The sequence below is a fragment of the Loxodonta africana genome, chromosome 6 (assembly GCF_030014295.1).
Source record: "Loxodonta africana isolate mLoxAfr1 chromosome 6, mLoxAfr1.hap2, whole genome shotgun sequence".
Classification (NCBI taxonomy): domain Eukaryota; kingdom Metazoa; phylum Chordata; class Mammalia; order Proboscidea; family Elephantidae; genus Loxodonta; species Loxodonta africana.
The window spans coordinates 115,254,050-115,280,959 of record NC_087347.1 but is presented as its reverse complement, the minus strand read 5'-3'; the positions used below and the strand labels follow the sequence as shown (position 1 = coordinate 115,280,959).

Here is a 26,910-nt window from a genome sequence, read left to right as displayed (position 1 = left end):
GATGAATGATGGACTCCAGAAAACCCCGGAAAATCCAGTCAGTCACCTTTGCAAGTTACTGGGACACCGACTCATACTTTGAAAAGTAAAGGAAAAGAATCCAGCCTTTATCCTGCCTCTCTAGGACAAATTGTATTTGAAGGCAATCAAGTAGTTGATGAGAGAGAGTGGTTAATTATAGAGAAATCACAGCTAATAAATGCAAGAGGGGTGATAAGATTAGAAAATCAGCATTTTGAAAACCCGTAATGAACAGTGGAACAAGGCAGTGAGCATCAGTGGTTGATGGAAAAATTCCTCATGGATGAGACTGTGAAGGAAATAGGACAAAGAAGCAGTTGGACGCCTTTGTCAAGATGAGATGTGTCTGGGCTGGGGAATTTGCAGCATGTTAAAAACTGTCTCCTGCAGCCTGCTCTCCGGAGCCTGACTTACAGAGAACTTGGCTGCAACCTTGAGAGAAGGGCCTCCCTTCCCACATGGCAGAGGAGCTGGGTCCACTCAGGCCTTTTCCTCAAAATCCTCCAAAACCCTCCATGCCCTCACCCTTTGGGTAAATGTGGTCGTTCTAAAGGTCTGAAGGGTATAAGAAGAAAATGTCAGAATTTATGTGTATTCCTTCTTAATTTAAAAAAAAAAAGAAAGAAACAAATTTACATGCATAATAAATGTTCCGAAATCCCTGGGTGACGCACAGCTGCTAACTGAAAGATTGGAGGTTCAAGTCTACCCAGAGATGCCTCGGAAGGAGAGCCTGGTGATCTGCCTCCAGAAAACCAGCGATTGAAAACTCTGTGGGGTACAGTTCTGCTCTGATACACACGGGGTCTCCGTGAGTCTCAACTCTACAGCAGCTGCTTTTTCTGGTTTGTAATATATAAAACCAAAATAACCAAATTTGATGTCGTGGACTGATGGCAACCCCATGTATTACAGAATAGAACTGCTCCATAGGGTTTTCTTGGCTATAACCTTTATGGAAGCAGATTGCCAGGCCTTTCTTCCATGGCACTACTGGGTAGATTCAAATCACCAGCTTTTAGGTTGGTAGTCCAGTGCAAACTGTGCCACCCAGGGACCTTTTTCATATATGGATTGATAGTAATCATGACATAATTTGCATATAAAAATGTACACGTATCGAGGGCATACTCAGACTTTTGTGTGCTTAGGTTGTTTTTTACCAATTGGGGTGCACAATGAAAGTTTGGGGACCATAGAAATGGAGTATTATACTTGTAGAATCTTGTTTTCTTCAAGTTCAGCTGTCTTGTTAGCACTTAGCAGTGTTCTGATATGAGTGCTCCCCTCCTCAAAAAAAAAAAAAAAAAAAAACCTGTTGCCATCGAGTTGATTCCGACTCATAGCGACCTCATAGGACAGAGTAGAACTGCCCCATAGGGTTTCTAAGGAGCCGCTGGTGGATTCGAACTGCCAACCTTTTAGTTAGCAGCTGAGCTCTTAACCACTGCCCCACCAGGACCCCGGTATGAGGGCAGTGCAGAGAAAATCTGGGAAGCCAAGTTAGAGAAGGCCCAGAAGGTGAAGAAAAATGGTGGAGAAAAACTCCCCATTACTGAAGCATCTTTTAGGAGCAGGGAAGTGAACTACTCTGGATCACTTTTGCATGCTTGACTACTCATGGTTTACTTCTCACTGTAAGGCTGCTTCCTCACTAAGTTGGTAGAGTTTCTACAAGTTGAAAAGCCTTTATTTTGCCTCATGGTTTTGCCCCAAATCTCAGAAGTTCACCGGAGCCATCCCCTCCATGTATTTAGTTTGCAGTTGGGTATTTTAGTAGGTGTCAGCATAGACTGCCTGATACCTTTCTAAGAACCTTCTAGAAGGACCAGGTAGTTCGACAACAGGAAGGCTCTTTGACTAGATCTGCTGAGTGATGTTTTTTCTAGAAGCTGAAAAGTCCACTCGTTCCTTTCTATTCACCTTCAAGGCCTGGCCCTCCTCCCCCTGTTCCCCTCTTGTCTAGACCCTAGCATGGCCTCTGAGCTAGACACTGAGGCCTTCATACTGCCGCCAGAGCTAGCTCCTAAAAGTTCATCTAAAAAAATCAAGGTATTCATCCTCAGAAACCACAGCACCTTTCATTTGCCCGTGCAGTCAAGCCCAAACCCCGCATCTCTGAGTCCAAGACCCTTGGCACTGTGGCCTTGAGCCTCCCTTCCCTTCTCTTCTCCCACCACATACCTCCCCAAGCCCTGGTCCCAGCCTCACCCACAGCTTCCTGGTCTCTAAAAGATGCCACTCAGAAACATCTCCTTCAAATCACCCTTACAGCAAAATGTTACTTTTTCTTTAAGGTTCTATTTAAATGACTTTCTCAGACTTTCGAATCAAATTTTAAAATGATAATAATGGTTCCATTTGGGGTTACGGGTTACTTTTTTGGGTGGAAGAAGATGTTCCCTCTTTTTTGTAATAAACCCCAAATGGAACCAGCTCCAGACAGAACCATTATTATCATTTAGGGATTTTTCCTTTTATGTTTTTCACATATATATTTTTACATGAAAGGTGATCAAATGGAATGTGGAAATTATCAAATAATATCATTAATGTCACATACTAGCAAAATTTTGCTGAAGGTAGTTCAAAAACAACTGCAGGTATACATTGGCAGGGAACTGCCAGAAGTTCAAGCCAAATTCAAAGAGGACATGGAACAAGAGATATCACTGCTGATATCAGGTGGTTGCTGGCTGAAAGCAGGGCGTACCAGAAAGATGTTTACCTGAGTTTTATCGACTATGGAGGTATTCAGCAGTGTGGATCATAACGTATTATAGATGACTTTACGAAGAAGGGAAATTCTAGAACACTTTATTGTGTTCTGGAATTTGTGGAATATGTGGAACGTGTACATGAATCAAGAGGCAGTCATTCGAATGGGCATGTTGCTGGGTTTAAATTTGGAAAAGGTGTGCTTCAGGGTTGTACCCTTTCACCTTACTTAATCTATATGCTGAACAACTACTCTATGAAGCTGGACTATGTGACTATGAAGAAGAACACAGCATCAGGCTTGAAGGAAGACTCATTAGCAACCTGTAATATGCAGATGACATAACCTTGCTTGCGCTTGGAGCGCTTTACTGATGAAAGCCAAAGACTACAGCCTTCAGTATGGATTATGCCTGAATGTAAAGAAAATGAAAATCCTAACAACTGGACTAATAAACATCATGATAAACGGAGAAAAAATTGAATTTGTCAACAATTTCATTCTACTTGGATCAACAATGTCCATGGAAATAGCAGTGAAGATATCAAATGATGTATTGTGTTAGGCAAATCAGCTTTCAAAGACCTCTAGCAAAGATGTTGCTTTGAAGACTAAGGTTTACCTGACCCAAGCCATGGTCTTTTCAGTCACTTCATATACATGTGAAAGCTAAACAATGAAGAAGGAAAACTGAAGAATTGATGCATTTGAATTGTAGTGTTGGTGAAGAATATTGACTATATTACAGACTACCGGAAGAGCGAACCAATCAGTCTCAGAAGAAACACATCCAGAGTGCACCTTAGAAGTAAGGATGGTGAGACTTCAGCTCACTTAACTTTGGACACATCATCAGGAAAAATCAATCACTAAAGACATCATGGTAGAGGGTCATAGAAAACAAGGGAAACTGTGAGATGGATTGGCATAATCCATTGACGCAAACATATCAACAATCAAGAAGATGGTGCAGTGGTTAAAATCGGCTCTAAACAAAAGGTCAAGAGTTCGAACCTACCAGCTGCTCCGCAGGAGAAAGATGTGGCAGTCTGCTTGCATAAAGATTTACAGCCTTAGAAACCCTGTGGGGCCGTTCTACTGTGTCCTATAGGGTTGCTATGAAAATTGGAATCAACTTAAAGGCAGTGATTCCCCGCCGCCACTTACTAAATCATAATTTTTTCAGAGTTCTGCTCAGACTTTTAAACCATTCTTTACAAGGCTGTTTTATGTTCCACCAAGTGGTATCTCCTAATTTGTATTCATTTTGGGATACTTTTGTTATTTCTTGATGAGAATTAATTGTTGCCCTTTCTCTGCTTATTCTGCATTTGGCTTGCCCCTAAGTTTAGGCATTCTTTCAGTCTGCTTGGTACGGCCTACTGTGGCTTGTTAGGCATGCTGCTTGTTGTAAGCTCTCAAAGGCAATCTTTTTATTTTTCATAATCCCAAACAAGGTACATTATATATCAATAAATAAATGCAAGAAACTTAGTCACAGAGAAAAATAAAATAGAAGGCAGTTACCTATACCATTTAGAAGAGCAAAATAAAACTCTGAAATTGATGACTTGCAGCTTGGATTATCCTGCATTGGGATAGTTCTAATTATCTGCATGACATCCTACTTCACAAGTTCATCTGGCTGTGTCAAAACGCCAGCAGTGGGAAAACGTCTTTATCTGACTGAGTGCTTCCCTCCCTTTCCCTGGAAACTATGGCTGGAAGTAACAATAGCAGAGATTATGAGTTTCCTCTTCCCTCGTTTCAGGCAGGTTTTGTTTCAGACCTATTTTTACATCCTACAATTGAAAAAGTTCAGAAACCTTTAGCAGTCTGCTTAACAGCCTCTCTAGGCATGTCATTATCAGAGCATTTCCTTGGTCTCTAAGCAACACCGTTTATATGAGTTTATTTATTTTTGAGTACCTGCAAAGTTTTGGCTGTCACTCACAGATGAAGACACTAGAGAATTTGCTTTCTGGGTGCTCACGTTCTGTAGTGTAGTCAAGGCTGAAGAATATTCAGCATTTCTTGGTACATGTGAAATTTGGGTACAAAGCCAGGGAGCTATAACGGAGTTGAGTGAAGAACAGATTAGGGATTCTGGAGGTGTTTAGCTCCAGAATCTAAGGTAGGGATGTTTTTCTGTTTTGTTCATTACTGAAACTCCAACACATTGAAGAGTACCTGGCCCATAGTAGTTGTCCAGAAAATATTTATTAAATGAATTAAGCTAGGTGAACGATAATGCCTTTCTGTTCTTAGTCCATGTAACAGTGTAGGAAAGGGTAAGAAATACTGTACAAATTTAAGGCTAGTGGCCTTGTCATACTATCTTCTGTCTCCCACAAAACTTATCCACATGGTTGGCCTAATAAGAATTGTTGAAACCATACTGTTTGCTCTTGTCATTCATGTTCTCATTCTTTGAATTTCTCCCAGAATTTGGGATGCAGAGCCATTTTTATCTGCATGATCAAACTGGAATGATGGCTTAGGTACCAAAAATATTGCCTGACAAAGCAGGAATTTTAGAAATAAGCCAGTTCACCCTCATGGACATGGTAAACCTGTTGGTTTCAGCCAAGGATAAGTCACCTCCTTATACAATTTTCTTTTTACGGCATGAAAACAAAGGAGCTATTTATATTCATACTGCCTTTTTAGTCGTTAGGCTGGATCATGAGGACTCTTGCCTTTTACTTCTGTGCAGACCAGTGAGTAATAGGATCAGCCTCACGGCTCCTCTAGTCTGAATCTCTGCCTTCTTAAGCAGTATTCTTCTAAGGAGTCCATCCCCTCATAAATGGCTTTATGACACGCTGGTGCACTTTCTGCCAACAGTCCAGGCACTCATCTCCTCTACTCAACTGCACGTTATAGTTTCCTTAGTCTGCATCCTAGCCTTCTCTCAAAGACCTAGCATTACTACCATTTAAAAAAGAAAAATCACTTTTGGGGAAATTTGAAATACAACAACACTTGTACATATGACTTCTAAAACCAGATTACTTATTGTGACCTGACTTTATTTTCCAGTATTTTTTTTTCTATTGTGTCAGTTTCATCATTGTCGGAATAAGCCTCAACATCAGGAAGATGACGGCAGCCAATATTCTTCCTCAGTGTTTTCTTATGAAATTTTTTAAACATACAGAAAAGATGGAAGAATTGTACAGTCGAAATCCACAGCCCAGAGTCTACAATTAAGAATTTGCTCTATTTACTGTATGACATACCAATCCATAGGCCCGTCCTCAATTCACCTTTAAAAAAATAGCTGATGTTTCTCAGCAACTCATAAAACTACTATACAGAAAATCAGCAAGGATATAAAAGAACTGAACAACAGTATCAGCCAACAGGATCTAATAGACATTTATAGAACCAAAAACCAAACCCAATGCCACTGAGTCGATTCCAACTCATAGCGACTCTGTAGGACAGAGTCGAACTCTCCCCTGTGGTTTCTAAGGAGCGACTGGTAGATTGATAGCTGTTGCTCTTAACCATTGTGCCAGCAGCGCTCCAGCTGCTTTTGAGAATTGCAAAATAGTACAGCCATTGTGGAAAATAGTTTGGAGGCTCCTCAAAAAACTAAAAATGGAACTACCATTAAAAAAAATTTTTTTTTTTTTAATATGACCCAGCAATTCCACTCCTAGGTATCTACCCAAAAGACTGAAAGCAGAAACCTGTACACCAGTGTTCATTGCAGTACTATTCACAGTAGGCAAAAGGTGGAAACAACCTAAGTGCCCATCAACAGATGAATGGATAAACAAAATGTGGTACTTACATGCAATGGAATACTACTTTTAGCCAGTAGAAGAAAGGACGTCTTGATTCATGCTACAATATGAATGGAGCTTGAAGACATGATGAGTGAAATAAGTCAGTTGCAGAAAAACAAATATTGTATGACCTCATTTATATAAAAGGACAAGAAAAGGCAAATGTATAGAGATCAAAGTTTATTAGTGACTGCTAGGGATGGGGGGAAATGAGGGTTAACAGTGTTGGAAAAATCACACTGATTAAAGGTAGAGTTACACAGCTGATTATTTTAAGTGATGTCAATAAATTGTACAACTATGAAAAGTTGAGCTGGCAAAAGTTGTGTGATGGATATCGTCTTAGTTATCTAGTGCTGCTATAACAGAAATACCACAAGTGGGTGGCTTTAACAAAGAGAAATTTATACTCTCACAGTTTGGGAGGCAAAAAGTCCAAATTCAGGGCACCAGCTCCAGGGGACAGATTTCTCTCTTTCTGTTGGCTCTGTGAGATGGTCTTCGTCGTTCATCTTCCTCTGGTCTTGGAGTTACTCTGCACAGGGACGCCAGGCCCAAAGCATGAGCTTTGCTCCGAGCTCTGCTTTCTTGGTGGTAGGAGATCCCTCTGTCTCTCTGCTCACTTCTCTCTCTTATATCTCAGAAGTGATTGACTCAGGATACAACCTAATCTTGTAAATTGAGTGCTGCCTCATTAACATACCTGCCTCTACTTCTGCCTTATTAACATCCTAGAGGTAGGATTTACAACACTTGGGAAAATCACATCAGATGACAAAATCATGGACAGTCATACAATACTGGGAATTGTGGCCTAGCCAAGTTGACACACATTTTTGTGGGACACAGTTCAATCTATAACATTCTACCCTTTGGTCCCCCAAAATTCATGTCCTTGCTACATGTAAAACAAACACTTTCATGCCATCATATCATCCCAAAAGTCTTAAATCAATTGCAAGCCCAGATTCCATATGGAGGCAAAATTTCTTTTCATCTATGAAATGTATAGTACAAGTTATCTGCTTCCAAAGTACAATGGTGGGACAGGCACAAGGTAGACATTTCTATTACAAATGAGAGAAATTAGAGGGAAAGAAGGGATAACAGGTACCAAGCAACTCAGCAGAATATATTACATTAGCTCTCAAGGCTTGAAAATAATCCTCTTTTCCCTGAGACCATTTATGCAGTGGTCCTGTCCTCCAGAATCTGGGTGTTAGCCACGCTGTCTGGATTCTGGATGGAGGTCCCTCCATTTTGGGCTTCAGCTCGGCCTTCCAGGCCCAGTGGGATGGCAGCTCTGCTCCCTCACATTTGGATGGTCCCATTCTCCTAGTCTGTCTGGAGTGGCTACTCCACCCCCTCGGCCCTGGCAGGCCCTGTTCTCCTGCCCCGTGGGCATGGCAGCCCTACCCCCTCAGCTTTGGACAGCTCATCTGGTCCCATCCCACTGGTACTTGTGAATGGCAGCCCCACACTCCAGAACCAAGTTGGTAAAAATCTGATTGTTTGAAATGTTGTCACCGGGAATTGTTGAACTGACTGTGGGCACAGCTGGATTCAGGGCTGAGAGGACATCCTGGCTCTGTTCTTTCCCTGGGTTATGTTCTGCTCACGTGGCCTATCCTTAGGGGTGCAGAGGTGACCATCTGCAGCTCCGGACTTACATCCTGCCAGCTTAGTAATCACAATGGAAAAACGGTTTCTTCATAAGTGCCTCTGACAAGTCATGGTGACACTGATTGGCTGGGCTTGGATCATACACACAACCCCCAACTGATCACTAGTTAGGGTCGCGTCCTGTGGGTTATGTGCCTCCCCGGAATTATGAAAGGAAACTTGGGGTCAGAATTGGCAGCGCTCCCACCGCCTGGACAGGACAGAATTGCATGGTTTGGGAAAGGCGGTTAGTTCCACAAAGGGCTGCTGGGCAGATCAGAACCACAGGACGTCCACACCTGACGGAATGGCTTCAGACGCATCAAACAGGGAAGCGCTGCGCTGCTTTAACGAGCAGTGATGAGCTGCGGTAGTTAACCTATGGCTCAATGTGCAAGTGAAAAAAGTTTACAAAAGAGTACCTAGGTGTAGTAGAATTCAATTTTGGTCTGAAAGATAATAATCCATAAGCCTGGGAAAAAAGCCCACTAATAGTGGTTATTTCTAGATGGCAAGGACATGGATGGCTTCTCTCACTCTCTTTTTTTTTTTTTTTTCCTTCAGCCTTTCTCTATTACCTGAAAAAAGTTTTACACTGAGGATATATTTCTATTATAATCAGAAAAACTGATAAAAACCATTTCTATTTAGAGAAAAGAAAAGCTTATTTGTTGCGGAAGTCTCAGCAAGAATCAGTGAGGCTCAGACTGAGAAGGGGGAAGAAAAGGGGACTAGGTTGATGGATTTTGAGAAACCAACATCCCAGGACTTGGTAATGGCCTGGCTGTGAGGGTGGAAAGAAGAGCCCAGTCTCGCTCTCGGGTCTCTGCTCTTTGGTATGAGAATATGCAACACTGTAGGGCCAACTTCAGTTAAAGGCCAAACAGACAACCTGTTAAAATAAATATTTGCAAAAGAGACTCCACAGTTAACTTGTACACCAGTGTTTATTCCAGCATTACTCACAATAGCCAAACGGTGGGAAGGGCCCAAGTGTCCATCAAGGAATGAATGAATAAACAAAGTGTGGTACATCCATACAATGAAACACTATTCAGCCATAAAGAGAAATGAGGTTTTGGTAACTTGCTGCAACACAGATGGACCTTGAAACCGTTAATCTGAGTGAAATAAGTCATTCTCAAAAGGGTAAATACTGTAGGATTCCATTTATATGGAATATCTAGAACAGGAAATGCACAGGCCAACAGTTTATCAGTGGTGCCAAGCGATGGAGGGAGGAGTGGTGTTGCTTAAAAGGGGTGCTGTTTGTGGTGATGAAAAAATTTTTGGAAATGGTGACTGGTGAGAGTTGCACAGCATGGTGAATGTCATTAATGTCACTGAATTGTACAGGTAAGACTTCTTGAAACAGCAAATTTTTTTTTTCAGCAATAAAATCTATTTTATCATGATTAAAAAAATGAATATTCGCACTTATTAGAGATGTTTGGGACTTAGTGTAGGAAAAAAACAGACCTGGGAGGTTTTATGCAATTGGAAGAAAGATCAGTTTGTGTTAACACAAATTTTGAATCTTAGTTTAAAAGAGGATATTATTACTGCTAGGTGAATATGATGTATACTTCATTTATTATGCCGTCTCTAAGCCCTGGGAGAGCAGAAATCACCTTTATGTTAAACCGACCAGTTGCCATCGAGTCAGCTCTGACCCATGGTAACGTCACGTGTGTCAGCGTAGAACTGTGCTCCACGGGGTTTTCAGTGGCTGATCTCTCAGAAGTAGATCTCCAGGACTTTCTTCTGAGGAGCCCCTGGGTGGACTCAAACCACCAATCTTTTGCTTAGCAGCCTAGCGTATTAATCATTTGCACCATCCAGAGACTTTTTTTTTCCCTAAATTTTATTTGGTTGTTGTTGAGAATATACACAGCAAAACCTACACAATACAACTGTTTCTACATGTACAATTTAGTGACATTGATTACGTTCTTTGAGTTATGCAACCATTCTTACCCTCTTTTTCTAAATTGTTCCTCCTCCATTGACATGAACTCACTGCCCCTTAAGGTTCCTATCTAATCGTTTGAGTTGCTGTTGTCATCCCCATAGACTGTTTCTGTTATTGTCCGTCAATACTTAGCATATATCCTGGTTTTTCAGAAGAGCTCTCTACAATGTTTGTAGTTGAATGAATTATTCAAGCTAAGCTGACAGTATTTCTCGAAAGTACTCATTGGTGTCATCTGCTTAGTGAGCCCATCAAACCAATTTTTAATAATTTGTAAATAGGTGCTTAAAATAATGCTTTTCTTAATAAGAAAAATGTTTTTCCTAAATTATTCTAAGACCATTATTAATATTTACCAAATCCCTTCTGGTGTAATGTATAGTATTCATTTATCTAAATAGTCAAGAATTGAAAACATCCCAACTGTCTTTTGGTAGGGTGTATTAGACAGGAAGAGTCCCTGTGTGGTACAAACAGTTGATGTGCTTGCCTGCTTACTAAAAGGTTGGAGGTTTGAGTCCACCAAGAGATACTATGGAAGAAAGGCCTGGCAATCTACTTCCAGAAAAAAATCAGCCATGGAAAACCCCATGGAGTGCAGTTCTCTGACACACACAGGGTTGCTGTGAGTCAGAATCGATTCAATGGCAACTGGTTGTGGTTATCAGACAGAATTTCTGTCCAATCAGCTTAGTCAAAAGGGAGTTTTGTAAAAATGTTTCATGTAAAAAGATCAGCTTGGCCTGTCATAAATATGGTACAACTTACTCAAGAAATTGGGGTAATACTATGTACAGGTAGTCTCCGACTTAGACAATGGAGCTCCGTTGCAATGACTCCGTTATAACTCAGTTCTGACATAAGTCAAATACCTCATTATGTTTTTTAGTTTTCATTATTATTGCCTTTCAGTATCTTTATAAATCTAATCTTTATTTGTCTTTGGGGGTTGGAAACATTGATATAAACCTACAGATATATTTTAATACATACATAAAAAAAAAATACCAAAATCATAAAAATTTACTTTGACAATGAAGAAGAGTTGGATGATGTTGGCTTTTTGTCAGTTGAAGTAATAACCCCACTTGTGGAACGTTCTGGATCATCTGGATTATCCCTGGGAATGGGGGTGGCATTTCTAGTCAGAAAATTAGTGAGAGCTGTCTGGTCCTTTTCTTTTTTTTTCTTCATCTGTTTTGAGGTAACATCTCACTGCTTCCCATCTCTCCTATCAACTTTCATCAGCGTTTGGTTCCGTGTTTTCAAGCAACTAAAGCCTCTGATTTAGTTTAGAAAAAAACAGCTAACCCTCTCATTGTAAAACTTTTTGGCAAGTTCTCTCCTTCCAGGGGTGGGGTTGGAAAAACACTAAATAGACAATAGATAAGTGGTAACTTTGGTGAAGGGTAGGACAGTACACAATACTGGGAAAGCCAGTACAACTTGAACAAGGCAAGGTCATGGGAGCTCCAGACTCTCTGAGGGACCAAATTGCTGGGCTTAGGGGACCGTGGTCTCAGGAACATCTAATTCAATTGGCATAACATAGTTTATAAAGAAAATGTTCTACATTCTACTTTGGTGAGTAGCGTCTGGGATCTTAAAAGCCTATTAGTGGCCATTTAAAATACTCCATTGGTATCACCCCTTCGGGAGCGAGGAAGAATGAAAACTGAAAGATATAAGGGAAAGATTAGCCCAGAGGACTAATGGACCACATCTCCCATGGCCTCCACCAGACTGAGTGCAGTACAACTAGATGGTGCCCAACTACAACCACTAACTGCTCTGACAGGGATCACAATAGAGGGTCCCAGACAGAGCTGGAGAAAAATATAGAACAAAATTCTAACTCACAGAAGAAGACCAGACTTACTGGCCTGACAGAGACTGGAGAAATCCTGAGAGTATGGACCCTGGACACCCTTTTAGCTCAGTAATGAAGTCATTCCCGAGGTTCACCCTTTAATCAAAGATTAGACAGGACCGTAAAACAAATGAAACTAAGGGGGCACAACAGCCCAGGGGCAAGGACTAAAGGCAGGAGGGGACAAGAAAGCTGGTAATCGGGAAGCCGAGGTCGAGGAGGGAAAGTGTTCACATGCCATAGGGTTGTTAACCAATATCATAAAACAATATCTCCACTAACTGTTTAAGGAGAAGCTAATTTGTTCTGTAAACCTTCATCTAAAGTACAATTTTAAAAAAAGGAAAAAAATCATCTCTCTGGTCCTCAGCCTCTTGAACCCTCAGCACAGCCTCTGCCCTGACCTGTTTAGACAAGTGTTACAAAGCTCTTCAGCATCATCAGGAAGTGCTCAGGGGTACCCGATTCCACTAGCAAGCCTTGGTCTGAAGGCGCTCAGCTCTCTCGCTCCATGGGTCTGCAAGCCTAGCTCTGCCACTAAGTGCCCAGAGGCAACCCATTCCACCAGGAACCCTTGTACCCAAAGCTCTCAGCTCTCTTACTCCATGGGTTGGCACACCCACTGTTAACTGCCTTGCTCCATGGGCTGGGAAGCCCACTGTACCATCTCACGGAGGTCTCCTGGTTCTGCTGCTGCCATGTCTCACTATCTTTGGGATGGCTCATTTTAAGTCTAGCAGGATGGCAAAACTATATATCTATATACATATATAGATATACTTATATATATGCGTGTGTGTATACACAAAAACACATACATATACATATATACATACATTTATATATACCCACTGCCGTCAAGTAGATTTCAACTCATAGCGACCCTATAGGACAGAGTAGAACTGCACTATAGAGTTTCCAAGGAGCACCTGGCAGATTCAAACTGCCGACCTCTTGGTTAGCAGCTGTAGCACTTAACTACTACGCCACCAGGGTTTCCATATACATATATGTGTGTGTGTGTATGGAGGTCCTGGGGGCACAGTGGTTAAGAGCTCTGCTACTAACCTAAAGGTCAGCAGTTTGAAGCCACTAGCTGTTCCTTGGAAACCCTATGGAGCAGTTCTACTCCTAATGGACTCATTGACAACAGGTTTGGTTTGGTTTTATATATACACTGGGTCTCATATATATTTTGGTCTATCTTATAATGTTGATTTCCTCTGAAGCATGTTCTACCACTGCCATTCTCAGAGCCCAGATAATAAAATATTTGGACTACTAGGCTGTGCATTGGAATGGTTTAAGGAGCTTAGGCTCTGGAGCCAGCTGGCCTGGTGGAATCCGAACCTTGCCATTTCCTAGCATGTGGGCTTAGGTAGTGTGTAAGTAACTCTTGGCCTCTGTTTCTCATCTGTGCAAACATTGTATAGAAGGTTGTCATGAGTATAAAATCAGATCATCACTATGAAGCACTCAGCACAAAAGTCAGCACATAGAACTCAACCTTCAGGGATTTTTTTTTTAATCACATATGTTTGTTTCCTCGGGCAGAGTGGTTTCCAAGAGTAGAGGATTTCCTGCATCTTGTTTATGATGGGATTTCTTTGATTTACCTTGAAATGTAAATGCCTTCTCTTTGAAATCCTTCTAACACAGCTGATGTCTGCTTGCCATCTTAAGGTAGAGCCAAAGAGAAAGCTTGGTCTGAGGTTGAATCTTTACAAAAAAGCCATTTCAGATAGCCCCAGTCTGTACATGTGGCTTTTTTTAAGCCAATTTAGGAATGCTTTTTACCTAGACTCTCTGTGCAGATGTTACCAGGGGGGAAGCCAGCTGCTGTTCAGGTCTGTGGAAGCAAGCCACCCTGGGGCCTGTGGTTAATTCAGAATCACCTGCTGGGGTGAATCGCAGCTGAGCAATCCGTCACGTCCCAGAGGCTCAGCGTCCTATGATAGGTTCAGAGGTATCCAGGAAGAAATATATGGAGAGGCCTGACGGGGGCTCAAGCCACTGCACATTAAATGTGTTGCCATATGTACGCGCTGCCTGTATTTCTTCCTAAGTCTCACCTGAGGCCCCTAAGCCTCACTCGTTGATCCACAAGTTAACATCTCAAGACAGGAAAGAGGAGCAGAGACAAAGGCTTTGGATGATAACTTGGATAGAGGAGAGCTTATAGATGTAGTTCAGTCTTCATATGGCATCAAATTTGATTTTGTACCAAATTGCAGTCATAGTGCAGCAAAATCCCACCATTTGTCATCAGTATTTTGGATAGGTTATTTATGTCTTCCTCTCCCTCTCAACATTCAAGCTATAAGCTAGGGAAGTCTTTGACACAAAGATGTATATATGTATATGTGTGAGAATATTTGGTTTTAACAATTACTGTTTTATTTGTGACTATACCTTAGTATAACATGAAATGAGTTGTTACTGTTGTTGGTTGCCATAGGCTTGGGCCCTGACTCTTGAAGACCCCATGCGCACTGGAATAAAACACTGCCAGGTCCTGAGCCATTCCCTTACTTGGTTGTGGATCAGACCATTGTGATCCACAGGGTTTTCATTGGCTGATTTTCAGAAGGAAATCACTGGGCCTTTTTTCCTAGTCCTGTCTTAGTCTGGAATCTCCACAGAAACCTGGCCAGCATCATAGCAACACACACAAGCCTTCACCGGCAGATTGGTGGTGGCTGCTCTTGAGGTACCTCAGCCAGGATTCCAACCTGGGTCTTCCGCAGGGAGGGTGGGCATCCTACCACTGGACTACAAATACCCCCATATGAAATGACCTAAGGCTTCCAACCTGGGTCTTCCGCAGGGAAGGCGGGCATCCTACCGCTGACCTCCAGATACCCCCATATGAAATGACCTAAGGCTTCCAACCTGGGTCTTCCACAGGGAAGGTGGGCATCCTACCACTGAACTACAAATACCCCCATATGAAATGAGCAAAGACCCGTTAATGTTTTTTACTGAAATGTACCAGATTTTTTTAAGTACCCTTGTAGGGAATAGATAACGGAGTTGCAGAAACAAATATCTAAATCATGGAGCTTTAGTCACTGTGTCAATTTTCTGGTTTTAAAATGCTACCAGCTTTAAAATATAAAAAAAGTGGTCCCTAAGGTTAGAGTGTCAGATTATATTTTGAAACTTTCACAGTTAACAAAATGTTTTACAATGAGGTATTGAAGGCTGCCTTATTGAACCAAGTTGGAATCGACTTGATGGCAACTCGTTTGGCTTTATTTTGCTATTGATGTTTAGTAGTTTAGTATGTACATGGGCTCTCCTCCCCTCCCCCACGGCCCTTCAAATCTCCTCTCCTCCAGCTCCTCCAAAAAAAAAAATAATAAAAAATCAGTCCTTGCCTCTTGTTGCCGGTGGAATTTAGTCAGTAATTTACTTTTCAGCCGACTACAGCCATTGCCTCTGGGCACTTGTTCAAAAAGGCAGAAATGAAATAACAGATTGGCCAGACCGGACACAACTCCCCAGTCACAACCCGATTATCTCCTCATTCTGTCACTCCCATTAGGCAGAAGCCTGGGAGACTGGATGGTGACAACACGGTTTGATGCAGTTCGTTCATCTCCGCAGTTTACGGCTTTGAGCCAGTGTTGGCGGGTTCACCTCTGTGCTGCAGGGCTGTGAGGATAGGGCCCCGCCCTGCCCATCTTAAAGGGCCTCTGTGCCAGCTTCCTTACCTGGGATGGGGCTCCTCAGTCCCCAGAAAGCCACAACAAAAGGAAAGGGGCTTATTTGCTCCATTTGGTGACCCGCCACCTAACCACCCTGTAAATGAGCTTGGTTGAAGCTGCAGCGTGTGGTTTTTACTGAATTTAACTCCATTACCAGGAGGAATCTGCCTTCACGTAGTTATAGCTGTCCGACTCTGGTCAGAGTCCAGCAGAGCAGTTGCTGCGTTTAATAGTGGCTTCATCTTCTGAACACCTGTGAGATTTCTCTGGGTGGGAGCAATGTCCAGGAGAGGAGCGTTCCTGTTTAATCAAGAGAGAATTGTTTTCTGGTTGTTGCCTCCCTTGGAATTTCTTTTTAAGTGATAGGTATAAGATACAAATGTTTGGGGAGCGTTTGGAGTTGTTTTCCCTCTTGGTCAAGTGTTAAAATAGAGAAATTTTGAACAGAAATATTGAGAGAGATCCAGAGAAAAACACTGGTCTCTTCCTGAACAGTATAGTCTATAGACTAGACAGAGTCCCTGGGTGGCACAAATGGTTAAGCATTCGGCTACTAACCGAAAGGTTGGCAGTTCAAACCCAGCCAGAGGTGCCTCTGAAGACAGGCCTGGTGATCTGCTCCTGAAAGGTCACAGTCTTGATAGACTCTGTAGAGCTCAATTCTACCCGGACACACATGGAGTCGGCATGAGTTGGAATCGCCTTGGTGGCAACTGGTTTTTGTTTTTGTTTTTTTTTTGCAGTGGTTGGTATTTTGGGGTGGTTCATTTCCCGGTGAGCGTCCCCTTTTCTCTGTGTTTCTATCATCCACCTATTCAATAGACTCGCATAAATGCATGTTTCATCAATGAGTAATTCTTTTGAGAAGGTAGAAGTTTAGAGTATTATTTCCAGGTTCTGCCCCCAATCCCTTTGTACCCAACTGGACAGTTTGTCGTCATGCGGAAGGCCTGTGGCATGACTAGAGTCAGATCAGAGTTTATGACAGCCTTCAGCATCTCTGTTAAGAACCACTGACTGATTCAGCTCCTTTCTCTACAAGGCTCTGGCCATGAGGTGGTGAAGCCAGGATGAGGGTGTTTCTGTCAGGAGACGGTAGCCTTGTGCTGAGGCAACAGGAAGGAGGGTGTGTACAGCTTAATGACTTTTAGACAAATGTATTTTATGCTAAAAAGAAAAAGATTTGGTTTAAGTTAGTCCATCTTGGAGAAAACTGTTCTATGTGAAGCCTTTACCAGGGCTACATGGGAGAGGGCAGTCTTCCACCCCTCCCAGGTAAAATAAAAACATTGACTCGTTTGTGAGATAGCGCGTATTACATTTGTTGTTATTTCTTCTTGCAAATTAAACCCTAACTCTCCTTTCCTTTCTTTTTCGCATTAGCTCATACTCCAGACAACAGCTTTCTGGGGTTCGTGGTGGAGCAGCACCTGAACTCCAGCGACATTCACCACATTAATGAAATCAAAAGGCAGAACCAGTCCCTTGTGTATGGCAAAGTGGATAGCTTCTGGAAGGTGAGTCAGTCTGCGTGTGTCTCTTCCTGAAAAGAAGCTTGCTGGGTAATTTAATTTGACTTTGATCCAGGGAGTAATCAAGGCAAGTGCCCAGGGCTTAATGGGATCTGCTCAGAAGTAAACAAGAACGTTCAAGGATTTGGTTTCTCAGCATTTGGTTATCTAATAAAGGCAGAATCTGCTCATCCACACAGTGGCTGCATCACAGACCCCTCACTGTCTGCATTTTGGAAGCGACCCAAAATGTCGCTTGTACTTGTTTCTGGGAGTGGATACCTTTCTGAAGCCAGGCACTGCAGAGAGACCCTTTTGCAAATGAGTCTTTTCCTCCATCCTTTGGGAAATTGCATAGGTCGGCAGCTCCGTTGGCCTGGGGAAGGCAGTGACCTTCACATCCTTCTGGCTGTGGTCAATAATCATGGTCAGTGGTCATTATTCAACTAATTCAGAAACAGAAATGTCCGCTGGGAGTTTGGATAAAGCTCTTGGCTACAGACGGAACCAGATTTTCCAACAGGTTGAGTCCCTTTGTCTTCCTGGTATGTGGTTTCCAGAGTGCAACTGGGGGAAGGTACAGCAGAAACAGAACTGGATTGGGTGTGACCTATTGACAAGCAAGGCAGATCTTTTTATACAGGAAGCCTGCCTTAGTATGCAGATGGAATCATTTGTTGTTGTTTGTAGAGTTTCTTTTCTTTTGGAGGAAATATTTTTATGGGACCAAACCATCTCTAGGACTTAAAAACATGCCTGTTCCTAAGCGTAAAAGCCCATCGCTTTCCAAAATGATCATAAACTGAAACTTATATCTCCCTTTTCTAGGAAGTTAAAAACCCTACAAATGGGTTCATACAAGTGATGTACAGGGTGAAAAAACATTCCCTCCTGTTGGTTTTCTGACCCCGTGTTCAGAAAAGGGAAAGTTTTGCCCAGCCCGCCCCCTTCGGTTCTAAGAGGCCAGCTATACCGAAGGGACTGTTAAATTGGCCTGTTTCCTGGGAAGCTGATTTAATTCCAGATAGCTGTCTTTGCCATCAGTGGCTAAAATCTGCCTTAGTCTAATACAGAATTCTCAACTGGGGGCAGTTTTGCCCCTAAGGGACATTTGGCAATGTCTGGAGACATTTTTGGTTGTCTGGGACGGGATGCTACTGGCATTTAGTAGAAGTCAAGCGTGCGGCTAAACATTCTGCAGTGCACAGGACAGCCCTGCCACGAGGTATCAACAGGCCCAAAATGTCAGTAGCACCAAGGCTGAAAAACCCTCGGCTGGTAAATAAGATTTATTTTCTCCATATGCTTTTCACACTTTCCCCTACCAAGTAAAATAAAATCAATCTGGATTATAAATGGTTATTTAAGATGTTCCCCTGAATTTATACATCTTTACTTCCCTCGTATCAGAATCGGCCCTGTGTCAACAGTGCATTTTTCAGCTGACTTTCTGCCAGACTCGGGTTAAAAAGGGCAAGTTGGGTGTTCTCCTTCTCAGCTTGGCTGTGAAATGAACGGATCGCAGCATTGATTTTAGGACGACTCAGGCTCATAGAAGAGAGCTACAGCTCCCTTCTCCCCTTTGCACCTGCTTGAAGAAAGTAGCTTGCATCCTGTGCAGACTTGGCCTTGAAATATATCACTTCTGCTTTGTAACTCAAATGCCATCTTCTTCTGGATGTCTCCAGCAGCTTTTTCAGGTTCCCTAGAAAAACAATCTTAATTGGTTCTGAAAGCTTTTTTGCTTTATTGGTCATGTATAATATATATATATATGTGTGTGTGAATTATATATACACACATACACACACGTATGTAAAATAGTACTACCACTTAAAGGAAACTCCCTGGATGCCAGTCAGAATCCCGAAAGTGTTAACCAACTTGAGCCTAGAGATTTAGGGTGGGATTTAGAAATCTCTCCACATTTGAGATGTTACCTATGCAGGTGACCTGATCCTCTGCATACTGTGTATCACAGCAGGAAAAGAACCGGATTGGGTGTGACCCGCAGATAAGCAAGGCAAACCTTTTTATATGGCAAGTCTGCCTTAGTATGTAGATGGCATCATTTGTTTTGTTTTGATTTTTTTGAGGAAATATTTTTGTGCGACCAAACCATCTCTAGGACTTAAAAACATGGCTGTTCCTAAATGTAAGAATCCATCACCTTCCAGAATGATCCAAGCTGCGGTTTTCTGTTGTTCTCTCTCGCTTGTCAGGGGAGCTAAAAATCCTACAAATAGGGGTATACAAGTGATGTACAGGGTGAAAGACAATTCTGTGATGTTGGTTTTCTGACCCCAACAGATGGCTGAGAGGCAGTGTGTCTACCTTGGTCTTCATCTAAATACTCAAAATCTAGTGTATTTCAATTTTATTACATCATTCCAACATTCTGTACTGGGAAAGGCCCTAAAAGATGAGAAATACTGTGAAGTTTTAACATGAATTCAGGACATATTCTCAAACGTTAGAACACAACGCAGTATGTGAGCATTGCTGGGCTCGTATCCTGGCTCTCCCACCTGCTGCTTGATCTCGGGCAAGTTACTTAACTTCTCTTTGCTTCGTTTTCATCTGTAAAATAGAAATGATACTAAGATTTTTGTGGCGATTAGTTAACATTATAAAGTACTTAGAACAGCACCTGGCACACCAAACCCAAAACCAAACCTACTGCCATCGAGTCGCTTCCGACTCATAGTGACCATAGAGGACAGAGTAGAACTGCCCCACAGAGTTTCCAAGGAGTGCCTGGGGGATTCAAACTGCCAGCCTTTTGGTTAGCAGTCGTAACACTTAACCACTACGCCACCAGGCACTTGACCACTATGCCACCAGAGTTTCCACCTGGCACACAGTAAGTCTAAATAAATAATTGCTGCTATTATTAACATCATTACTGGGGCCAGATAGGAAGCACAAAAGCGAGAATTGGTGGGAGTGTGAGGCAGTGATAGAGGCTGTGAAAAGCTAATTGCCATCAAGTCAGTTCCGACTCCTGGCAAGCAGCCTCATGTGTGTCAGCGTAGAACTGTACTCTGTAGGGTTTTCAGTGGCTGATTTTTCGGAAGCAGGTCACCAGGCCTTTCTTCAGAGCCTGTGAGGAACTGGCAAATGTAAGCCTGCCTAAAGATAGTCAAGTTTTTAAACCTTGCCAGGGGTGAGCAAACTCTGGCCCATGAGCCACGTTTAATGCTCCACCTGGTTTTATAAATAGAGTTTTATTGGAACATAGTCATACACATTTATTCCTGTGTTATCTATGGCTGCCTCCATACTGCACCTGCCGTTGTGACAGAAACCATATGACCCGCAAAGCCTAGAATATTTACTGTCTGACTCTTTTCAGAAGAAGTTTGCCGACCCCTGAACTCAGCTGTGCCTGAGTAAACCAAGTATGTCTCTGGAGGCCACACTTGGCCAGTAGCATGGATCTCATTAGGGTCTTTTTAGCTTGTTTTCAGCATTCTTCATCATGTTCCATGTATTGAGGCTGATGGATAACTGATACCTGGAAAGATGCAATGTGACTACTAAAATCCCTGTCACTCCAAAGACAAGGCAGCGAGTACTGAGAGTGGACCCTCCCAGTAGGCATTCTGCAAGGCTAGCCCTTATTCTATAGCTAATGCACTGATAAAAGGAGAGGCCATACGTTTGTGCCATATTGATACTTCTCAGAGCCTTTCACGGCCAGCATGTAAGGTGGTACACACCAATTTCTTTTGAGGTGGGGGGGGGGCAGCTGTTATCATCCTTAACCATCTGGTTTATAGATGAGGAACTGGCTCACAGAGCTGGAGTGACTTGCCTAAGGTCACACAGCACAGCTGGTGTTCTGGCCTACCTACCACTCCTTGCTTGACAGAGCTGCTCTTCTGCTCTCTGCCCTTAGGTTTTGCCACTCAAAGATGATTCCATGACTAGAACAGGACTCATGGTGACCCCATGGGTGTCCGAGTAGAACTATGCTCCATAGGGGTTTTTCAGAAGGAGATCACCAGACCTTTCTTCCAAGGTGCCTCTGGATGGACTGGAGCCTCCAACCTGTTGATGAGCAGCTGTTAGCCATTTGTACCGCCCAAAGATTCCAGTATGCAGAAAGGATGGGTGACTTAAGCATGTAGCTGAAACTGTGAACAAATATTGGCATAACAAGTAAATTGCTGCTCCTGGCTACCCAGTGTAAGAGTGAAAGGTCAGCAACAGTCCTGCAGCCAGTTTTGCAAAGAGTAAATACTCCTTATTTGGGGAATTAAAATTGTTTCCAGATGTGGGCCCCAAGGGCCTGGCTTGCCCCAACCATAACCTGTCTGGCTGCAACCAAAGTCAGTCTCATCTCAATTCAGAAAAATCCTTTTTATGCAGACCTCAAAGATGGTGTGACTTTAAAGCATTGCCTCAAGTTAGGACATGGACCCTCCCTTAGCCGTAGCCTAAAAATGGGACAGCAGACCTTCCAGAAATATAATTCAGCCTTTCTCTTCTCTTCATCCCTAACCCCCTGCCCTTCTCTAATCCATTCTACACAAAGCAGCCATCTTCTTAGAATGTAAATTGGATCATGTCATTCCTTTACTCAAAACCCTCCAATGGTTTCATTTTAAACTTAGAACACATTAAATTTACAGTGAAATCCCATCTCAGTAGCAGTAGTATGGCTTAGGGAGACTGTGAGTTAGCCACGGCCCGCTGTGCACCTGCTACGCTCCTTCCTCCTGCTGTGGCTACACTGGCACCTGCACCCCCCTCCTGCCACCTGTGCTTGGCCAGGCCTCTTTAATGGCCGGTCCCTTCACATGCTCAAGCCTCGGACCTTTTCAAACAGGCCTGCAATGGCCAGCCTGTCCTTAAGGCATGCCCTCGACTGCCACGCCTCGCCCATCCCTATCACAGCACCGTGGTCATCCCGTCCTTGTCATTTTGCTCAGCTTGCAATCGTGTGTTGATTTATCTCTTGTCGTCAGTCTCTCCTTAATTACTAGATGGTGAGCTCTATAAGGAAGGTCCTGGGTGGCACAAATGGTTTGCACTTAACTGCTAACCTAAAGGTTGACGGTTTGAACCCACTCGCCAGCACTGTGGAAGAAAAGGCCTGGCAATCTGCTTCCATTAAGGTTACAGCCAAGAAAACCCTATGGAGAGGTTCTACTCTGTAACACTTTCGGCTGTCATGAGTCAGAATCAATTTACGAGCAACTAACAACAGCAACAAGCCCTATGAGGGCAGGAATTGAATCTGGTTTGCTTACCCACCACGGTGCCTGCCACATAGCAAGCACTTAGTAACAGTTTGATGAATGTATTAATCTCCTTTTGATTTAGTTTAGTACTGATTTATCTGGGGAAGCTGGAATACAACTTGTAATGATTTTGCTATGGGCATTTTCCAGTGCTCTTGGGTCTGAGGGAGACTAGAAGAGGGGGGTTTGATAGAAAAGGAGAGGAGCCAGGCTTGTACATATTCTGTAGCCACATAGAGGTTTGAGAGTTCTGGAAAAGCGCTGGCGAGCTTAGCAGCCAGATGACATGGGGAGACAGTGGGGTAGAGGAGCTTGGAGACCACTTCCTGGGCCAGCTCTGGTGTCATCTGATTCCTCGCTTGTATAAATGAAGGTACTGGTAAGAAGGAATGAATTATTGATACACACAACAGGGTGACTGATCTTAGAGCAAGTATGCTGAATAGAAGAACCAAACCCAAAAGAAGAGCACATACTGTGTGATTCTACGAATGTAAAACTCTAGAAGATGCAAACTAATCTATAGTGGCAGAAAGCAGATCTGGTTGCTTGAGGAGAGGGGAGAGAGAAGGATTGATTATATAGGGGCATAAGGAAACTTTTGGGGTGATGGACATCTTCACTGTCTTGATTATGGTGAAGGTTTCACAGGTGTATACATGTGCCAGCACTTATAAAATTATTTACTTTACATGTATACCAAAACAAAACAAAACAAAAAACCTGTTGCTGTTGAATTGATTCCAGACAGCTTCTTATATGTCAGTTATACTTCACTAAGGCTTCCTTGGGTGACACAAATGCCTAAGGGCTTGGCTGCTAACCAGAAGGCTGGCGATTCTAATCCACCCACAGGTGCCTCAGAAGAAAGGCTTGACGGCCTGCTTCTGAAAGGTCACAGCCATTGAAAACTCTGTGGGGCAGTCTTACTCTGCCCACACGGGGTTGCCATTAGCTGAGGTCGACTCAACCATTGGTACTGGTTTTATACCTCAATAAAGCTGTTAAAAAAATAAATGAAGGTTGGCAAACAGCAGCCTGCAGGCCACATCCAGCCTGTGGCCTGCATTTGTACAACTTGCAAGCTATAAACGTTTTTTACATTTTTGAAGGGTTATAAAAACGAAACAAAAAGAGTATGTGAGAGACTATGTGTTCCTGCAAAGCCTAAAATATTTACTATCCGTCCCTTTACAGAAAAGATTTGCCAACCCCTGACAGAGGTCAGTAATTTCTCTTCTCTGTTCCTTGGTGTTCTAGGGGAGGGGTGCTGTGGAGGGGAAGGGGGGCCACACAGTGTGGGCCCCAGCCCGCCAAAGCAACTCTAATTTATCTGTGACGTAGCTTTGGGTTTCCAGTAAGATTTCACGAGAAAAAATGGTTCCAGTGGTGATGGTCGTTCAACATGAGAATCCCAATTAATGTCATGGAATGGCATATGTAAAAAATGTCGAAATGGCAATTTGTTCTGTTACAGATATTTTTACCACGATAATAATAAAAGGTTCAACTGCTTTAAACAACCGAAAAAATAAAAAGACTCTAGACTAGGTGACTTCTGAGATAGGATCCCATTCTTAAAGCTATATAATTATCTAGCTCACTAATTTGGTTGACTTGGGCTTAACTTTCTTCATGCAAAATTGGAAATTAGAGTAGTTTAGAGAAATGCTGTTTTATCTCATAATAAGAATTAACTCTCCTAGTACATTGTGGCACAGTGGTTAAGAGCTTGGCTGCTAACCAAAAAGGTCAGCAGTTCAAATCCACCAGCCGCTCCTTAGAAGCCCTATGGGGCAGTTCTCCTCTGTCCTATGGGATCTCCATGAGTCAGAATCCACTTGATGGCATTGGGTTTGGTTTCTGGTGAGTACATTGTTTTAATGAACCAGAAAAGACCTTTGTAATTAATGAATGTACTGAAACCTTGTAAAAGAACACATTTTTGTAAGTTAAGCCTTGTCACCCTGTTTACTCTTTCATTTGACTTAGCCAGACTTTTCTTCACAGATAATGTAGAGACAAATCAGATAAACATAAACCCACCTTAGGTCAAATTTGCATACATTTTGAAATAACAGAGTTGGACTCAGTTTCATTGAATTTTCTGTAAAATCTAATGCGACCGTAGCTCTTGGTTCTGGTTCCAACCGGAAGAGCATTCAGAATCATCTCTGTATCTCTTCTGGTTTATCTCCTTGGGGAAAAAAGTCGTTCAGAAAAGACTTTGTCGTGATCCCTTAGAGGCTACATGCCTTAGCTTCCCAGTGCTGCTGTAACAAAAATACCACAAGTGGGTGGCTTTAAAGAATAGAAATTAATTTTCTCACAGTTCTGGAGGCTACAAGTCTGAATTCAGGGCACTGGCTATCAGAGAAGGCTTTTCCTCTGTGGTTCTGGCAGAAGAGCCTTGTCTCCCTCAGCTTCTATAGTCCTGGAGTTCCTTGGTTCCTTGGTAATCTTCACATGGCATCTATTTTCCCCCGTTTTTGCCTCTTGTCTCTGTTCTCTATGCTGCTCCTTATGACTAAGAAGCGATTAGATTTAAGACACACCTTGCACTGATGCAGCCGCAGTAACACAACAAAGAAAACTCTATTTCCAAACAGGATTATATCCACAAGTATAGTAGATGGGATTCCAACACATGTCTTGAGGGAACACAATTCAGTCTACTTCCCAGAGGCAGGGAGCAGATTGCTTTCCCCAGGGAGAAGTTCAGTGGAGATGGTCAGCCACTTGGTGACAGGGACTCACCAAGCCTTGGTCATCTGAGCTGGTGTTATATCCGGCTCAGTGCCTGAAAAACCAGTTTAAAAAAAGCAGTTGGCAGAAACGTCCACATAAACCAGAGACCAGAAGAACTAGATGGCTACCACTGATGATCGCCCTGACAGGGAACGCAACAGAGAATCCCTGATGGAGTAGGAGAACAGTGGGTTGTAGACCTCAAATTCTCGTAAAAAGACCAGACTTAATGGTCTGACTGAGACTGGAGGGACCCTGGAGGTCATCGTCCCCAGACCCTCTGTTAGCCCAAGACTGGAACCATTCCCAAAGCCAACTCTTCAGACAGGGATTGGACTAAACTACAAGACAGAAAATGATACTGGTGAGGGTGAGCTTCTTGGCTCAAGTAGACACATGAGGCTATGTGGGCGGCTCCTTTCTAGAGGAGATGAGAAGGCAGAGGCGGACAAGAGCTGGTTGAATGGACATGGGTAATACACGGTGGAGAGGAGGAGTATGCTGTCTCATTAGGGAGAGAGCAGCTAGGAGTACAGAGCAAAGTGTGTATAAGTTTTTATATGAGAGACTGACTTGATTTGTAAACTTCCACTTAAAGCACAATAAATAAAAAGTAAATTAAAAAAAAAAAAAAAAACAGATGCCTGTCGAGTCAGTTGAAACCTATGGCACCCTATGTGTGTCAGAGTAGAACTGTGCTCCATAATGTTTTCAGTGGCTGATTTTTCAGAAGTAGATCACCAGTCCTTTCTTTTCAAGGTACCTCTGGGTGGACTTGAACCTCCAGTGTTTCAGCCAGCAGCCAAGCACATTAACCATTTGCACCACCGCAGGATTCCACTCAGTGCCTGAGATATGATAAACTGCAGTCACATCACAGGCCTTTTCTCCAAACTCACCTGCTAGCTTGGGGAGAAAACAGAACAGAGAGGAGAAACCAAATGCTAAGAGAAGCATCGGAAGTGAACCATTAGCTTTTAAGATTCCAAGGACTAAGGTCTAAGAGACTTAAGGACTTTTCAGAAGTAGTCTTGGCTGCATGCTAATTTTATAAGCTAACGCTTCATGGTAGCCATCGTAAGCACATCAGTATTTGAGAAGTGTTTGTACCCAGGAGCTTGGGGACCTCGGGCGGCCTTTTTTCTCATCTCGTCGTCCTAGTGGTCCATTCCCTGTTTCATCAGGCTTTGTGTTAGCAGCATAAACCTATGCAGGTTTCCTTGTTGGTTGGCAGAGAGAACACACTGTCCTTATTGAAGTCCTGTTCAATCTGGAGACTCTACTGAAGACAGTCTGGAGCAGTTGGAGGAGCCCTAGGTGGGAAAGCAGACGGCCACATTCTAATTTCAGTAGCAGCATTAACTGGCTGCTTGTCCTTGGAAGTCACTTGCCCTCAGGTCTCAATTTCCTCATCTGTAAAACGAGGCAGAGAACTGGATGTTCTTTTGTTTAGGTCCCCTGAGTTCCATGATTCTATAATCTAAACTCCTTCTTGGCCTTCTCTAATTTTTTCAAGAGCAGGGGCACGGAGCAGATAGCCAATGAGACAAGTTTATTACGGGCTATCAGAAGTAGGACAGACCCAGACCAGGGAGCCCAGCCAGGGGGTGGGGAGTGGTAACTGGGCCAAGCCAGACACAGAGTTCAGAAA

General features: G+C 42.9%; 1 protein-coding gene across 7 annotated transcripts in view; it reads left to right on the top strand.

Moving 5' to 3' along the window:
* The window catches only part of MGAT5 (alpha-1,6-mannosylglycoprotein 6-beta-N-acetylglucosaminyltransferase), a 430,917-nt gene that overhangs the window by 300,775 nt on the left and 103,232 nt on the right, over positions 1-26,910 (top strand). For all 7 annotated transcript variants that reach the window (XM_023543018.2, XM_023543017.2, XM_003405868.4 and 4 more), the window contains one exon: positions 17,135-17,268. In XM_023543018.2, coding sequence (XP_023398786.1) covers positions 17,135-17,268 — 134 coding nt within the window. The remainder of the gene's footprint in view (positions 1-17,134; positions 17,269-26,910) is intronic.